General features: G+C 40.3%; 1 protein-coding gene across 2 annotated transcripts; it reads right to left on the reverse strand.

Annotated features, from left to right (window-relative positions):
- Positions 1–15,140: 15,140 nt before the first annotated feature.
- LOC116180357 lies at positions 15,141–19,413 on the reverse strand. 2 transcript variants are annotated; one of them, XM_031500317.1, is made up of 3 exons: positions 19,040–19,412; positions 17,209–18,977; positions 15,141–17,052 (listed from the first exon to the last, which is right to left on the reverse strand). In XM_031500317.1, the coding sequence occupies exons 2-3, from the start codon at positions 17,229–17,231 to the stop codon at positions 15,801–15,803; spliced, it is 1,275 nt and encodes a 424-aa protein (XP_031356177.1). In that variant the 5' UTR covers positions 17,232–18,977; positions 19,040–19,412; the 3' UTR covers positions 15,141–15,800. The 2 variants fall into 2 exon arrangements, with proteins under 2 accessions (XP_031356177.1, XP_031356170.1); XM_031500310.1 differs by having other exon boundaries at positions 15,141–18,977; positions 19,040–19,413.
- Positions 19,414–19,439: the final 26 nt, after the last annotated feature.

The following is a 19,439-nucleotide window of genomic DNA, read 5'->3' on the forward strand; positions in this document are numbered from 1 at the left end:
GATATTTTGTACTGTGCCTTTAATTCCTTGAATTTCTAAAATGACTGCGGGATAAGGGCCAGGGGGCCTCCAAATTTCAAGTACCTAGGGGTTCTGGGTCTTTAAGTCCGGCACTGAATACAACGTTTCTTGGACCATCGTATCTTCTATGGTTTCCGAGATCTCCGTGATAGATATCCTTACCTTTGCATACAGAGTATTTCATGTCCAAAAATTCTAAACCAAATTCGTTCATATTTCCACATCGAACATAAAAAGGACAAACAAAATAATGGTGATATATTAAATAGAATCGGTCGGTTTTGTTTGCGTTCTAGATTTACCTACAATTACGTTAATATTGCGGCCATAACACTATAAAACAGGTGATTATTATTTGCGTCCATGTTACCAGAGGGAATTGAAATCATAGTGACATAAATCCGTTTTGGAATACGCATACACATCACATCGAAAGCTTCAGTGTCACCTCTAAAATAGAGTAAATCAGAAAGTCATTCTACAGAAAATGCGTTTACTTCCACGAAGTCGAATCTTAATTTTCCCAACTTATCTAAACTTGCACATTTTCTTATTGCGACGAAATGCGTCATCAACGACTGGAGGTGGAGAAAACGTTACCTCAAGTAACAATGAATAGAATAAACAAAAAGGACATCTTCAGGGTAAATATGTCACAAAGTTTTGATATTTAATTAAATACGCAACTGATTTGTTTAAGTTTGTTGTTTTTGACATCCTAGCTATTGTCTTCCGTATTCAAAATAATTGAAGCGAAAGCATTATAAATTAAAACAAAAGCGAAAGAAAATTCGAAGCAGTAAAATTCAGAACACAATAAAGATATATCCCTTAAAAAAATAATGGTTGGAGAAATTTACAATTCGGAACAGATTGAAAGCTCTCTGTAGAGAGATTGGTTAAGTAAGTAACAGAAAACGTATGGAGGAAGTAATTTTAATTCCGGTTAGGTAGAATATAATGTTTGAAATTCGCGTGATTATCATAAATGAAATGTACCACCTCTAGAGTTTCGACTCTTCAATTTTGTCCAAACGCTAACAGGAATATGGAATGAGAAATTATCGCTATCTCATCAATCAGAAGTAACTTTGTAGACGCATGATAGGAATGTTTAATTCCGAGCACATTGACACGAAGCGGGTGGTTCGAGCAGATTAGCGTCACCTCAAACAAAGAAAGGGATGGCCGGGAATCGTAGTTGCCCGGAATCGGCGTCGCTTTGAACCCTCAAGACGCCCACTTCAAAGCTTTAACCCTTTCGCATAAAAGACAAATTCAAATTACATTCGTTAAATTCTATTTCGAACGTCTATACAATGACACTGAAATAAATGCGACACAAACTAATTTTATTAGAGGTTTATGAGATTTTAGAGTATCAGGGATATAGGTACACCTTTTTAATTAACGACCCTAAACGAATGTACTCCATATAAATAAAAAAAAATTAATTGCACTTCAACGCCGTTGTATTTCCCATTTTAAAATAAATAGGTGTCCTGGAATTAAAATGCGATTAGCAATATGCAAAAAATCTATTTACATAACAAAATTGATTGATTAATGTATCACCTGAATTTTCAAAGTTAAAATCATGCTACAAGCACCACCTAAGGTACAGTAGCTGAACATAGAAATAGCAATCTTTTTGTAGAAGAGAAAGCGTTTAATAATTTGCAGCAATCTGTAGTGTATTAGCGGTTAAACGTAGCTTCTAACGTTCTACCGGAGATGGCGGCTTATACGTCTTAACAAAAGTACACATCTCTACTTGTAGAGCTTTATTTTGGAAATATCTGTAACGGTAAACGAAAGGAATTATTTTATAAAAAGTGTTAACTGTAGACCAATAGAGGGCAATCTTTTCGGATTAATTTACTCGGTAATAACGTTACTGATTTGAAAATTAAATCGAGAAGGGTGTATAATTACTACACGACCAAACTTAACCCAGCACTAGACTGAAATTGAGTTACGCACTCCCTTCTCTCACGACATATTCCGGACTAAAACAGGGCAAGTTACAAGAAAAGTAGGTCCGCATAAGCAAACAATACGTACGCTACGTGATTGTACTCTTTATTTCTAGGGTTTGGGGAATACAATTAATTATAATGAACAAAATAAAGGTATAGCATGCAAGTCTTAATAAATGACTGATGGCGTCTGTTACAATTGTGTATCCACATTTTACGGATTTTATTAAAATTTAACATAAAATGAATGTGCCCATCTGAAATATGTAGCTTCGTCTCTGTTACGTCTGCATTTTCAAAATTTAATAACGGCTTTGTTTGACAAGCACAAAATTTTTCATTGGCAGCACGTTAAGAGCACGATATTGCACTTTATTGTAAAATGCTAGTTAATAAAAATTCTGTACTGAACAACTTTAGCCTTTCCATATCGCTTTACCATGCAACGTTAGTGGGTTTTTCGCAAGTCGTTACCGTAGGAACAAATTTAGAGGAAACCGAGCAAATCCTTGCAAATAGCAAAGTCAGTGTAGAGGAAAGATGTGTTAAACAGCACAAGCCACATATCGAACAAGTGAATGAAAACAATGTTGTGCAACAGGCAGTTACAGGGGAAAAAAGAGCACGGCCGTCGTCTTCCCACACTTCGCAATTAAGCTCTACATCATGCGCTAGTTTTCTTAATAAACCTTTGTTTAAAAAACCAAAGACATTAAAAAAAACACCACCGATAAACATGACGATGAACCATCCTATGAGGAATTTAAGTCGCTTTTTCAAAAACGCGATGAAGTTTTATCATATACCAAATTTTGTGAATATATCACTGAAATAAAAGGTCAAGGTAATGTAACTGAAATTACTAATAAATATTGCAATGATGGGAAAGCTATTATATCGCTTTTAGTCAAAGTTATTAAAGAAACAAAAACGTTAAAACTTAAAAATCGGTTAAAAAGGCTGGTCACCAATTTAAAAAATCATAGTGAGTACTTGAGCGATGCGGAATCTATAGACCTCTCACAAAGCGAAAACGCAGAGGGTTACTCATCGTCAGCAGAGTACCAAGATGAGGTGGATAGCGAAACTTTTTAATAATTATTAATTATAACCCTTTGTAATATTTCAAATCTAACATAATATGCTCACAAAAAAACTAAATATTGTACAATGGAACGCACAGTCTTTAGGTTCCAAAAGGGCGAACTTTGAGGTAATGCTTGCTCATTATAATATTGACATAGCCATAGTGTCAGAAACATGGTTCAAACCTGCACAAGTAATTCATTTTAAAGACTTTAACATCACTAGACACGACCGAGACGATGGATATGCAGGTGTGGCAATATTTACCAGAAAGCATATTCAGTTTACTTCATTGCACTTTAATAATCAACTGAAGAAGAAGGTAATGAATTGTGGTATTACACTGAAGTCGCTAAACCTTAGTATTATATCTATGTATAGAACAGTACGGGATGCAATAAGTGTCGAAGATTATGAACAAGTGTTCTCCCAAATACCTTCAGATTTCATCTTGGGTGGGGATTTTAACGCTCACAATAAATGGTTTGGTTCCGAAAAAAACGATACAGCTGGTAACATATTACTGAATGCGATAAATGATAATAACTGCATATTTTTAAATGATGGTTCTCCGACTCGAATCTCTCGGCCAAATCAAGGTTTGTCGGCAATAGATATCACTATAACATCTCCAGCTATGGGCCACAGATGCCAATGGAGTACATTGGCAGATACTTTTACTTGAGACCATTTTCCGATCCTTATAAAAGTAGACAACCAATATTCACAAGCTACCCTAATTTATCCAACCAGAAAATGGAAAATTATACCAGAGAAACTAATAGCGTACAAGAGAATTTTAGAAAAGGATGTCATTCCCAATCTCGCTTCGGCCGAAACGAAAATTGATTTTTTTATCGAGAGAGTTCACAGTGTGGCCAATTCGATATTTCAATGTAAAGCGCCTTTTCATGTGGGTAATAGACCTTCGCCGGTGTGGTGGGATGAGGAATGTGCAAGGGTAGTAGAAGAACGCAAGAAGTGTCTCAACACTTTTAAGAAAAATCGAACTCTAGAAAATTATATAATATGCCAAGAAAAGTTTGCCTATTCCAAGAGGTTTCTGAAACAGAAAAAGAAAAAAAGTTGGAGACAAATGTGCAACGAAATAAATAGGAATACCCCTATTAGTGAAGTGTGGAAAAAAATTAGGAAAATTAAAAGAATTTTTGTTCCTAGCTTCAGTAAACCAGATGACGCAATATTAACAAAGTTTCTTTCACATATCACGCCACCATGGGTCTGCGAAGAGAATAAAAGGAGACTTGACGAATATCATATTGCAGATAGCTACCTGTTAAACCCGTTTACTCAAATAGAATTAGAAGCTTGCCTCAAGTCACACAATAATACTGCTCCTGGTTTTGACGACATACCATATGCACTGTTATTCAATCTTCCAGAAAGTTACAAGATGCTTCTCTTAGAAGCATTTAACAACATTTATTTGAATGGGGAAGAAGTGCAGCAATTAAAGAAGATTGTAATAGTGCCGATACTAAAACCTCAAAAAGACCCGACTCAGTTGACCTCGTTCAGACCCATTTCACTACTTTCTTGTATAACCAAAACGTATGAACGTCTGATAAAGACACGTCTTGAATGGTTGTTATTAGAAAATAAAACATTGCCTCTCAATCAGTTTGGTTTCAGGAAAGGGTGCGGAACTATAGATGCCTTGGCACTCTTGGTAACAGATGCGCAATTAGCCTTTGGTAGCAACGAATATATGAGCTGTGTTTTCTTTGACTTAAAGGACGCATATAATTGTGTTGAACTATCTATATTAGAGAATAAGTTGATAACCTTAGGTTTACCAGCAAGAGTCTCTCGAAGTATTGTGTCACTTTATGAAAATAGGCATGTGTATATTAGAACGTGCAACAATAAGAAAATTGGTCCAAGAACGGTATCGAGGGGACTGGCACAAGGATCCATACTAAGCCCAATTCTTTTTAACATATACACGGCCGACATTCATTCTATTTTTAAAAGGGGTACAACAATAATCCAATTCGCGGACGACTTCTGTGTATATAGCGTTGAAGGGAACCTAGATCGGTTGAAATCCGAATTAAATAGCATTGTCAGTGAGTCAAAACAATGGTTTAGGGAAAATGGTTTTGAACTCTCTACCGAGAAATCGGCTATAATGTTTCTTTCGCGGCATCGCAAACTCCCGATGGGTAGGATCTCTCTCGCGAATAATGAATTCCCTATAAAAACATCTTTTAAATATTTAGGGGTAGTTTTAGACAACAAACTAAAATGGACAGACCACATAAACGCTTTAGCTGCAAACTGTGAAAAGGCGCTGAATGTTGTACGAGCTGTTGTTCGAGTGAGATGGGGCATTGATCGAGACACAGCGCTCAGCTTGTTTAAAAGTTTGATAAGATCACGGATGGACTATGGATGTACTTTTTACGCGAACACTAACAAGACGAACTTGAAACGAATTGACGTCATACAGACTAAAGCCCTGAGATTGTGTATTGGCGCAATGATATCTACCCCAATCAAAGCCCTCCAGGTAGAAGCACAGGTGCCGCCTGCGGAGTTACGCAGAAAATATCTTGCCATAAAATACGTCATAAAACTCAAAGCACTTAACTGCATACAAATGTACCAACGGTTAAATAGGTTGTCAATAGCTGACCTTACGGGAAGGTATTGGGCCAAAAAACCATCTCCATTATTAGCAGATGCATACAGAGATCTAGAAGACATGGCAGTAGCTATCTACACTCGGGAAGTAATGACTTGTGACTTTCTTCAATCCTTTAGTTCTCCAGATGTCATATGCCCGAAATACAACGGTCAGGAAAACCATGATATTCAATTGTTTCAATCTATAAAAGAGGAATTGGGTAATGCCACCATTATTTTTACGGACGGTTCCAAAAATCAAACGGGAGTAGGTTGCGCTTTCTATATCCTCTCCAATAAAGAACATCAATTATTACAACTTCATAACCTGACATCTATATATTCAGCTGAAGCGATCGCCATATACGAAGCATTAAATTATTGTAGGGCGCGCCATATGACAAACGTTGTGTTGATGTCAGACTCCATGAGCGTTCTCAAAGGTTTTCAATCGAATTATTGCTCGTTCACAATGGATCCAATCTGTCAAAAAACTTTTAAGCTCATAGCAATGATGAGAACCGGAGGTTGTAAGATTAAATTTTATTGGGTGAAGTCTCATGTCAATATAAAAGCTAATGAACGAGCAGATGCGTTAGCAAAAAGGGCTATACAAGAGGGAACACCATATAATAAAATAATAACACCGAGTGATGCCGTAACCTATTTTAAGCACCAAATTTTGTTTACAAAATGGCAAAATCTTTGGGAAGACTCCAACTCGGAGAAAAGCACGCAATATGCGACAATCCACCCTCAGTTGATTCGAACTCACTGGTCGAGGAACGTTACTGTGAGTAGGTGGTATGCGACCACAATAGCTCGACTAAAATTTGGTCACGGGCAATATCCATTGCATTTACATAAAATGGGATTGACAGATACTCCCAGTTGCGTATGTGGAGAACAAGGCGACCTTAATCATATTTTCCTTGGTTGTGTGAATAACGCTAATTTCACTGACAAATTACTTAAAGAAATACGCTGTCATAATATGGAATTACCAACCAATATGTTCACCCTATTAGCTTCAAATAACAAAAAAATCTACGACGCCTTGGTGCAATTTTTGATGGAAGCTAAAATTCAAATTTAAATAAATAAAATCATTCATTGAAGAATACCTCTGTCATAACATACTTCTGTTCGTCATCCTAAACCGTTCCGTGGTCTGTTGTCTGTCGGTTGTGTTTGTCTGATTAAAAGTCTCCATGAAAGACCGCATGGAGTGAAGAGTGTCATCCTTGTCATTTTGTTTCCATTCCTGTTAGCCACATGGGCATCGATCCCGATAGGGCTATTTAAAATTAAAAAAAAAAAAAAATTCGGGCGAATGCCAGAAAAGTTATATAATTCTTCAAAATAACCTGTTTATTAACAATGTGCACGAAAATGCATCATCAGGTATTTGATCAATGTTATGATTATATCATCAGCACATAACGGTATTGGTTTCTGTGGATGTGTTGCGCACGTCTTAAGCGGAACTTGGTATCGATAGAAATTTAATTTTGAGGAAAATCAATCATGTACATATTTTACTCATAGTCAAAATGTTAATCTCGAAGGAATTTACCGCAACACATTGATTGCACTTTGGCGGTAACTAAGGATATTTCTAACGATCACGAGTCATACTCAGATACCGAAAACCCTGAAGGCGAGTTGAATTTTCTGGACATCAGGAAGAAGGTTGTCGCAACAACAAAAATAGGATCTAAGGTAAATAGTAAACAGAACAGACATTTTGGCACAAATTACAAAATAAAGAAATTCTCTGGAAACGAGCATCAGTTAGGAGCGGATGATTAATAACGGGATTAGCAGCTAACAGGGTGAATCTTAGAGATATATTGTTGCGGGTCGTTGTCATAGGGATGGAGTTCGAGGATGCTGTTGAATTGATGACGATGGTGGTGGTTTTACTTGGATTAGATATGTGTGTCCCACTTCAGGAAATTTGTGCTCTATGGTAGTAAACACGCCCTTTAAAATCAAGAATTGGCAAAAACAAATCATCAGGAAATTTTTATTTTGGCCTGGGCACGAATCAGACCACATTAATAGATGATCTCTAGTGTTAGATTCCTGAAAGTGTTGAACAAAATTCCATAAACTACTGATTACTTCCACAGCACCTCGCTTTGCTACATCTTCAGTCCATGTTTGCATGTAAGATATGTCGCCAATTGTTGTAACAGTATGTATCCCTAAGTTGTAAAACCACAACTGCCTTAAGTAGAATGCCTTGGAAACGGTAAGTTTCGGCAAGGGCATAGTTTGTTGAAGGTCAACGGTTAAATATAATACCTTAGGATTACTACGAGCATTTTCTCTGTCTGATTTGAGCAAGCTGAAGCCACTGTGCACGTTTTCTAGGTGTTCTTCATTCGCCTCTCCAGCATCACACCTACTACATGTATCACTCTTAGGATGGCTAAATGAAAGATTAAATTCTGTAGAAAATATATTTGCATACGAAGACTTCTTGATGATCTGGCTTGAGGTTTGTTATTTTCATGACACTTTTCTAAATAGAGTTTGTGCATAATTGATAAATTTAGTTGGGGTGATAAATAAAGCTTGTGCGGGTTACTATTCCTTGAATAGTGGGACGATTCTGCCGGAAACTGCCCAATATGTCTTTTTATATATTCAAAAACTTCATTAGACATTTTATGAGGGCGGTTATAATGATGGCCGCGAGCATCAGGAGATGGAACTGATGAACCCTTACGAAGCTTTTTTTATATGACTTCAACTTTTTTTTTGCTTATGGAAAACAGAGAAAGAAATGCGGTTTTACACACTTTTACTTGTTATTAAGTAATCATAAGAAAATGACTTATGCTTTTTTGCACCTTTTACCATTCGCTTTGAAGGCATTCCAGCAATACTTTTGAAAAGCAAGGAATGTTTAGCGTTAATATCTAATTTGTAAAATCCATTAAATAAAGATTGTCGAGATTCAATTGTGAATTTTTTTGTGCATTGTAATCTACAACTTTCAGGGCACAAATTGTCCAAACATACTTTTTTTTCAGGTACTTCATACCCTTTTTGCGAAGTGTATCGTCTTCCCTTTTCTGTCTCTGCTGCTGCTTTTATTCTTTTCCATGTTTCTGGTCGTCTTATCCGTTTTCTACTAATTTTAGGGGTTTCTGGGAATGATTTCAACTTTTTTTTGCGTGTATCTTTTTGTGATTCATTGTGTGGTGCTGCTGCAGTCGATTTGTCGCCATGTATAGTAGCTCTTTTGGCAGATGCCAAGGTTTCTTTACTGCTTACTATTGTCCCATTTTCGCTTTCATCACTTTCAGACTCATTTTGAGCCTGGAGTTCAGAATCACTACTATTTTCAGATTCATTAGGAGCATATTCGTCACCTGAGTCTTCGTAAACCTCTTCAGATTCTGAATCAGCTGATAGTTTAAAACATTAGTTAAAGAGAAGTGTATAGTTTTTGTTTACCTTGCTGTGTTTGCTGCTCATGAGTATTATCCAAATTTGTCTCTAATGGATTAGCTGATGTGGCAGTCTCTATGACAGATGAACCGCCACTCTTGCTGCATTCTAAAAGACAGTAAGATTAATGTAAGGTTCGCCTGTATGTACCTATGTCTTTAAAACGCGCAAAAATTCACTTTATCCAATATAAACTGATCTTATGCAACGCCAACTTGGCAAATAGCCGAAGCAGAATACAGTAACCAAATAAGAATGCAGTCACCTATGGCGCTACCACCCTACCTGCAATTTCCTCCTCTCACTGTCAACTCGACTCAAATAAGTATAGGCAGCGCACCCTTGCTCTAGCTCAGGGAGACGGGTGGGGTTCCACGTTGGCCGGAACCAAATCCTAAAAGTGATAAAAAAAGTTGTGGGCGCCACCGACTCGGATTCCCAACCGCTGCTCTAGTACCGGGAGTCGGTCCGTAGATGGTAATTTAAAGAAAGAATCGAGCGACAGCTCACGTACCCAGGGTACTCACACACTCTCGCAATCAAAACACAAATACATACAACTTGACTAGCCCTCTTTAATAACTATTTAACAAATCTCGAAAAAAATTGTAAGTAATAACAAGAGTAAATAATAGAATCTGCAACTCGTGCCACACAAACCAATTAAACGGTCGCCGAATCAAGTACCCAAAATCTCCCCCCCCCCTTTTAAAATGACAACAAGCAAATAAATAATCCAAAATTTAAAGGACAACAATCAACCCCCCCTATGACTTCGACGTCGAACACCCGAGTAGCAGGGAATAATATCGGATTTCCGATTTATCTGCTACCTCAAAACGTACCAAGCAAATGTACGCAATACGAACTATTACACCGATCAGTTACACATAAATACTTAAGATACCTGGTGATGCATCACAAAGAATCAATTTGGGCCGCCTGATTTGCTGCCACCCAACACACAAAATTCAATAAATAAATATATATATCAAACTTACCACAGTGCGAAATCACAGAAGGTTACCCATATTAAAAATCTATCATGCATAAATAACATATATAAAACCCCTTAATTGTTATGACAATTACCAGCAGCTATCACTGGTCCCCACCCTAATAAAGGAAACAAATAATTTCCAACAAGAAAAATATGTGACACACAAATAAATGTACTTGATTATGCCAGTGACGCTATTCAATAGGTATGTTAATTAAGTGAATTCAAAATCGTTACATTTAACCGGCTATGCCAGGTTCCAATATTAATTACACAACCAACAATCTCCCAGTATCTTACTTGAGATACGAAGGACTTCAACTAATTACTAACAAGTCGGGTTAAGCCAACAGCTAAATAGAATCTATCAGATTCTCTGCTAGTAATAATTTACGTGAAATTCCAAACCTCGCATCAAAAGTAACGTTTTCCAGAGGTGTCACCAGCATGTACACGAAACAACCAACAATCCACTTAGCTGTGCGGGTCCTCGCCTATCGGTAAACTCGAAGGGATCGCAATGGGACGGTACCGGTGAACAGCAAAATCGGCAACGATGTCTCGGAGCTGTCTCCGACCAGAACGATCAAGTTCTCGGACAGGTGTCGCGCTCGAACTTGGTACACGACGATTCCACCCAGTTAACGGCTTCCCTCCATTACAGCCATGCATAAAATTCCTCCGACGTTACGACAAATAACCCTCCATGCGGTACAGACAATCACAGTGAAACAGGTCTCCCCGGAACTCGAACTCGAACAGTTTTACATATCCTTCGCAGCTCACATCCAATACCAAAACTCCAGTCTGATTACACGAGACCCACGACTGTTCCCACGCCGATAAGTGACAAAACAAATACTAGATTCACGTGGTAATGTAGATCCGTCACCCAAAATCCGCTGCAAATATACCCCGTATGAAATAACGAAATGACCACAAAAGAATAAGGAATGACTCTTACCTTCGACCTGAAGCGGATGATCAAAATAAAAGCCGATAAACGCCTTGTTGCATAAAATCCGGCCAAGCCGAGTGCCAGACCAAAGCACCAATTAAGTGGATATCAATTAAATCCCGCTAAGCGGCATTGAGACAAACTCCCCAAATATCCAATTCCAATATCCAAACGGATGCCTCAATGAACACAATTAATTCCAACTTTTTAAATGCGCAACATTACTTTTCGGCGTGCTAACACAAAATGCACTCCGATCGCCATTTCCTTGTCCCACCACCGGCTTTTAATCGTAAACCCCAAGGTAACGAATTACGAAATAGGGACTCCAAGCGGTAAAAAGAGAAATTACCTCCCGGTGGCCAAATCTATACACGACACAATTCATACTGCCTAAAGATATAACTGGCCGTCACAAATCCCACCCTTACCAAAAACGACCTAAACCCACCCCTAGGTGACCAATATCTCCAAAACCATATCGACTAAGCACTCAACACAAGGACAACACTCCCGAAAAATCTAACACCAAATCTCCTAGTTCAACATCCATACCAAAACCTAGATACACCCCTTCCCATGCATACACAAACTACAGTCTGACTCACGACGCCCACATAGAGTCCTTCGGCAAATCGGCCGGCACTAGGATAAAACTAACCAAAAATAAAAATAAAAAAACGCAAGGGTTGCTACGCTCAATCTTCTGACCCACGAACACCGATGGTATCCAAGACAAAACGACCCTCAGTGGCATCACAAGAAGGTTGCCTAAAAGAGGCGAAATAAAGTTATAGGAAAGATTGCTGCACTGGCACACCACTCCCGAGCTTCTGCCTAGCCTACGGAAAAGAGAGGATCGGCAGGAGGGCACAGCTGCCAGCGCCTTACACCCCGAGAGGCCCAGAATTCTCCCAAAGAGGGGAAATGAAAGGAAGCAAGAAGAGTAGAAAATAGAACGGTATGCCAAAGATTAGTTTAGTCTCTTCAACATCGACACCCGCGACTCAGCCTCAAGACCGCAGCCAAACAAGAAGTCTATCGTGAAGCGATAGAACTCCTAAACAAAAAAAAATAAATTAACTGGGAATCAGAACAAAAAGGGTTAACACTAAGTTTGGGATCACAAGCGGAATAAGGAAAGAGAATAAATTGGGAAGGTAGACTGCCTTTGCCCAGTCACACCAACATGCAAGCACACTCCAAACATCCAGGGGACCGATCCTAGATCCTCGACACCCCACCCATTTCTTCCTATGAAGACTAAAAACCCTCCCACCCAAAACATATAACCCCGAAAATTCCCAACCCAGAAGAGTACATAGAGATTGACGTACAGGAAACCGACCCAAAAAAAAAAACAAAGAAATAAAGAATAGAATGGAAGGGCTCTGATCTTCGAGCAGGGAATTGTATCCGAAACGAAAATAAAGAGTGGATACAACCCCTAAATGGACCGTCCAACGTCCCCAACCAACCAACCCGAATATATATAAAAGCGACTCACTAATCTGGACAACGTTTCAAGTCTTTTGCATGCCAAGTGCCTCTAAACCTACCATCCGTGTCTTGTAGCTCGAACATCCACGGGGAAACTTTCTGAAAGATAACAAAGGGCCCAATATACTTTGGCGCCAGTTTCGAGGAGAATTGTTTCGTGGCATCCGATTGAGGAAAATTCCTTCGATAAACCTTTTCGCCAACCTTATAAATAACAGGACGGCGCCTCAGATCGTAATGACGTTTGTTTTTCTCCGCCGCTCTCTGTAACCGAAGCGCAACATTGTCGAAAAGCTCACGCAACGCCTTCGCTCTAACGTCCCTATCCTCCGATCGGTCAATCTCAAAATCAGCTATAAGTGGCCTATCCCCTACCGCATTTGTCGCAAAATCTCGACCAAAAGCTATGAAATAAGGAGTATGCCCCGTCGCCTCGTGGACCTGAGTTCTAATAGCACAAGTCACCTTTGACAAGTGTTTATCCCAATCCTGTTGATTTTCTTTAATATAACACCTAAGCATGGTCTCCAACGTTTTATTCACGCGCTCGGTCGGATTCGCTTGGGCATGGTAATTCGCAGTGAATATCTGCTTGGTCCCATACTCTCCTAGTAATTTCCGGAATTCAGCACTACGAAACTGGACCCCATTATCTGAAATAAGAATCTTAGGCTGACCAAACATCAGGAACCACTGGTCCTCCACAGCCGTGCAAATAGGTTTCGCAGTCGCATTTCTCAAAGGAACAGTTACAACAAATTTACTAAACAGGTCAACCATCACCAGGATATATTTAAAACCCCGCTTCGATCTAACCAAGGGTCCAATCAGATCTAAAGAAATTACGTGAAACGGTTCTTTAACCACCTTCCTAACAGCCATCAGACCTGCAGGTTTCTGCTGCTCGGGTTTATTAATGAGACACACTGTGCACCTACGAACATATTTTGCGATATCTGACTTCATCTTCGGCCAAAAGTAACGTTGGTTAGCCCGTCTATAAGTTTTGAACACCCCCGGGTGACCAGAATGAACGTCATCATGACACGCTCGCAGAATCTCCAACCGTTGCTCTTTAGGGACGACATACTTCCAGCCCTCATCCTCAACTGACTCGGAAATACCCTCCCCAAAATATCTGTAGAGCTGAGTTCCTACGACTCTCCAATCTGAGTATTTCAAGGGATGTTCGTTCACGTTTACAATCATTCGACGATACCACGCATCTCGTATCTCATTCTCATCGGCCTTTCCTACCTTTAACGAATCAATAACGGGTACAGACCTAGATAACATGTCAGGGACGATATGCTCCTTACCCTTCCGATGAACGAGGTCAAAAGAATATTGCTGTAGACGAAGATTCCAACGACCCAACCTCCCCGATGGTTCCTTTAGATTATTCAGCCAGCAGAGAGACCAATGATCAGTGATGACCTTAAAATGGGTACCCTCAATATATGGTCGTAATTTCTCAATACTCCAAAGGACTGCCAGACACTCACGTTCCGTAGTAGAATATTTACGCTCTTGTTTGGTGAGGGATCGAGATAAATAACAAATCACCTTTTCCCCTTCTTCCGGATAATCCTGACTCAACACTGCCCCTATACCAAACGCACTGGCATCGGTTTGAATTACGAACGGCCTATTGTAATCTGGACATGACAAAATTGGAGCAGACACCAGGCAACTCTTAAGTTGGTTAACAGCCACATCCTGCGCCTCCGTCCATTTAAATTTCGAAGATTTCCTTAACAAGTCTGTAAGTGGTTGAATTAGAGTTGAAAAATTCGGGATAAACCGACGATACCACGACGCAGTACCTATCAAAACACGAACCTCCGAAACTTTAGTTGGTGTAGGAATATTAAGAATGGCTGAAATTTTATCTAGGTCGACTTAAAGTCCATATTCGTTGATGACATAGCCTAAGTATTTTAGCTCACTCCGACAAAAGTGACACTTATCCCGATTCAGGACTAACTTTGCGGCTCTCAAACGCTCCAGTACTTTAGTCAAAACCTCAATATGTTGGTCGAAAGTAGGAGTAACAATTATGATATCGTCAAGATATTTGAAACAGAAAGGTTCCAAATCTACCCCCACCACTCGGTCTATTAGTCGTTGCCAAGTAGCTGGTGCTGTGTGCAACCCAAAAGGAAGACGTTTAAATTGGAAAAGACCTCGAGCTGGTACTGTGAACGCGGTTAAAGGTCGAGAATCTTCGGACAACGGTATTTGCCAATATGCCGACTGCACATCGAGACTAGTTAAATAGCGAGCGTCCCGTAACCGGTCTAAAATATTAGATACAAAAGGCAGAGGATAAGCATCTCGACGAGTGACTTTATTTAATTGACGAAAATCAACGCAGAACCTCCAAGAACCATCCTTCTTCCTTACCATAACAATCGGACTACTCCAGGGACTGGTTGATGGTTCAATAACCCCTTTGTCTAACATTTCTTTTAGCTCTCCTTCAATAGTGCCGGTGAAACGGGATAGTAACGCTGTTTGATTGGTTCCACATTATCGAGAAGTTCAATTTTATGTTCCACCAAATCGGTGCAACTAAAGGACGTGGGCATATGGCCAAAATAACACTCAATAGCCTCACTCAGCCTGCGTTCCTGGTCCAGGTTCAGGTTTTGTCTCGAATTCACGGGATCTAATGAATTCACCTCGACCTCTCCCTCAGCCGCAAATTTCCATTCCTTCGCCCGTAGATTCGGCACAATGCCCATCTGAGTCCAGAAATCCACCCCCAGTATTAAAAGTTGGCCCAGGGTCGGCACGACTAACAAATCTATTACTTTAACCGTCTCCTTCAATTTAATTGGCACTCGAAGAATCCCCACGCACGCACATACCTGGCCATTTGCAACAGTAATATTTGAGAATTCGGACTTCAATAATGGCAATCCTGTACTCCTTAAAATTTTACAACCTCTCTCCCCGATCACGCTCCTAGTGGCACCTGAATCAAGTAATCCTAGCATTTCCTTTCCGAGAATATTGACCCTAATATGAGGCCTCTCATCACCCTGCACATGCGAGAATACAAAATCTAGCAAACATTTCACCCTATTGGCCTCCTGAAATCTCCGAGATGACATAGGGCCCACATCTATCATCTCTCTTACTCGTTTTTTGACCTAGGGTTGCAGCGACGACACTCACGAGTTGTAACATCAAGTTGGCCACAGGAAAAGCAGTGCTTCCTAAGCGGTCGATCACAAAATCTAACTAAATGCCCAGTCTTCAGGCAGTTCCAGCAGTTAACGTCACCAGTGTTAGACCCAGACCTCGAATTCGACACCCTAGCCTCAGACACACCAGGTGTAACCACACAAGAAAGTTCAGGCTCAACAGAAGCTAAGTGACTTTTCCGAGAGGGTGCCTGGTAATGATCCGCTCTATATTTCCTTGTTTCCAGCTGCAAACACTCCTCCTCCAGTTCTCTCAAGGATTTAACGGTTGGTAGCTGCATGGTATAAAAAGGTGCCAAATTGCGTACAAGAATATCTAATTGTATATCAAGCGGTATGTCCCCATAGCGAGAAAACAAGGTGGTCATGCAAGAAAAATATTCAATGAAAGGCTCACTCGGTCCCTGAACCCGTGCTAAAATCTCCTGAAATAACCGCGGCCTGTAATCAGGTGGTAGGAAATGCTTCCGAAGCAATTCAGACAATTCGGTCCAACTTGCACACCTAGTGACCACTGATCGATACCATAGTAACGCTTTACCCTCGAATAAATCCAGCGCAGATGCAAACAACTCTCTCTCAGACACATGCCTCGCCTTCCGCAACTCATCGACCCGCTCAAGGAAGGACATAACTGATGTACCCTTCGGATCACCTGAGAATTTCAGCCCCCATTTCTCTACAGGTTGTGGTTTCGAAGTTCTGGGAAATTTAAATCCCGTCGCCCCTCCACTCTCTACAGGCGAAGAATCCGACTCCTCAGATAAATCTTCCTGTACAACCGGATGACTCGACCTGGCAATCACACTTAAATTCGGAGTACTCGCTTTCACAGGTTGCTTCCCACCTTCCACCCTACTGAGCAATGCTGACACCTTCCCTAACCACTTACTGCGACTTTGCAGAGTCTCCTTGCTCTGAGTAGCCCCCATAGGAATACGATTAACCCGCCCAATTAAATGTAATATTCGTGACGTACACCTCCGATAAACACTAGCTCGCCGCTCCTCCTCTACGTTCTCGATTAGACCAACTAATTCCTCATACTTGTCCTTAATAGTACTCAACTCTCCCTCGGCTGCTAAATCATACTCGGGGTATGTTAATGAACGATCGGTAGCTTCCAACTTAAATAGGGACCTCAGACTACTACGCATTTCATCTACAGTCATCTCCGTCTCACTCACACCCCTAACTCTCAATTCATACTGAAGTTCATCCTTTTTCAGATGATTAATACCCAACAATAACTTAGCCATTATCCCTATAGAATATAGCAGTAACTATCCCCAGAAGAAAATTTAACAAAAGGAACCACACAATTAATCTACAAAGACAAATTCAAGCACAAGCGGAATCATGCACCCAAAAAAGTAAAATCGAGCCCCACGTTGGGCGCCAAAATCTGCAACGCCAACTTGGCAAATAGCCGAAGCAGAATACAGTAACCAAATAAGAATGCAGTCACCTATGGCGCTACCACCCTACCTGCAATTTCCTCCTCTCACTGTCAACTCGACTCAAATAAGTATAGGCAGCGCACCCTTGCTCTAGCTCAGGGAGACGGGTGGGGTTCCACGTTGGCCGGAACCAAATCCTAAAAGTGATACAAAAAAAGTTGTGGGCGCCACCGACTCGGATTCCCAACCGCTGCTCTAGTACCGGGAGTCGGTCCGTAGATGGTAATTTAAAGAAAGAATCGAGCGACAGCTCACGTATCCAGGGTACTCACACACTCTCGCAATCAAAACACAAATACATACAACTTGACTAGCCCTCTTTAATAACTATTTAACAAATCTCGAAAAAAATTGTAAGTAATAACAAGAGTAAATAATAGAATCTGCAACTCGTGCCACACAAACCAATTAAACGGTCGCCGAATCAAGTACCCAAAATCTCCCCCCCCCCTTTTAAAATGACAACAAGCAAATAAATAATCCAAAATTTAAAGGACAACAATCAACCCCCCCTATGACTTCGACGTCGAACACCCGAGTAGCAGGGAATAATATCGGATTTCCGATTTATCTGCTACCTCAAAACGTACCAAGCAAATGTACGCAATACGAACTATTACACCGATCAGTTACACATAAATACTTAAGATACCTGGTGATGCATCACAAAGAATCAATTTGGGCCGCCTGATTTGCTGCCACCCAACACACAAAATTCAATAAATAAATATATATATCAAACTTACCACAGTGCGAAATCACAGAAGGTTACCCATATTAAAAATCTATCATGCATAAATAACATATATAAAACCCCTTAATTGTTATGACAATTACCAGCAGCTATCACTGGTCCCCACCCTAATAAAGGAAACAAATAATTTCCAACAAGAAAAATATGTGACACACAAATAAATGTACTTGATTATGCCAGTGACGCTATTCAATAGGTATGTTAATTAAGTGAATTCAAAATCGTTACATTTAACCGGCTATGCCAGGTTCCAATATTCATTACACAACCAACAATCTCCCAGTATCTTACTTGAGATACGAAGGACTTCAACTAATTACTAACAAGTCGGGTTAAGCCAACAGCTAAATAGAATCTATCAGATTCTCTGCTAGTAATAATTTACGTGAAATTCCAAACCTCGCATCAAAAGTAACGTTTTCCAGAGGTGTCACCAGCATGTACACGAAACAACCAACAATCCACTTAGCTGTGCGGGTCCTCGCCTATCGGTAAACTCGAAGGGATCGCAATGGGACGGTACCGGTGAACAGCAAAATCGGCAACGATGTCTCGGAGCTGTCTCCGACCAGAACGATCAAGTTCTCGGACAGGTGTCGCGCTCGAACTTGGTACACGACGATTCCACCCAGTTAACGGCTTCCCTCCATTACAGCCATGCATAAAATTCCTCCGACGTTACGACAAATAACCCTCCATGCGGTACAAACAATCACAGTGAAACAGGTCTCCCCGGAACTCGAACTCGAACAGTTTTACATATCCTTCGCAGCTCACATCCAATACCAAAACTCCAGTCTGATTACACGAGACCCACGACTGTTCCCACGCCGATAAGTGACAAAACAAATACTAGATTCACGTGGTAATGTAGATCCGTCACCCAAAATCCGCTGCAAATATACCCCGTATGAAATAACGAAATGACCACAAAAGAATAAGGAATGACTCTTACCTTCGACCTGAAGCGGATGATCAAAATAAAAGCCGATAAACGCCTTGTTGCATAAAATCCGGCCAAGCCGAGTGCCAGACCAAAGCACCAATTAAGTGGATATCAATTAAATCCCGCTAAGCGGCATTGAGACAAACTCCCCAAATATCCAATTCCAATATCCAAACGGATGCCTCAATGAACACAATTAATTCCAACTTTTTAAATGCGCAACATTACTTTTCGGCGTGCTAACACAAAATGCACTCCGATCGCCATTTCCTTGTCCCACCACCGGCTTTTAATCGTAAACCCCAAGGTAACGAAATAGGGACTCCAAGCGGTAACAAGAGAAATTACCTCCCGGTGGCCAAATCTATACACGACACAATTCATACTGCCTAAAGATATAACTGGCCGT

This window comes from Photinus pyralis, unplaced genomic scaffold (genome assembly GCF_008802855.1).
Source record: "Photinus pyralis isolate 1611_PpyrPB1 unplaced genomic scaffold, Ppyr1.3 Ppyr1.4_LG1, whole genome shotgun sequence".
Lineage (NCBI taxonomy): Eukaryota > Metazoa > Arthropoda > Insecta > Coleoptera > Lampyridae > Photinus > Photinus pyralis.

Excerpts from the sequence above, each read along its gene's own strand:
- LOC116180357 (XM_031500310.1), bottom strand. The coding sequence starts at position 17,129 with ATGGCTAAGTTATTGTTGGGTATTAATCATCTGAAAAAGGATGAACTT.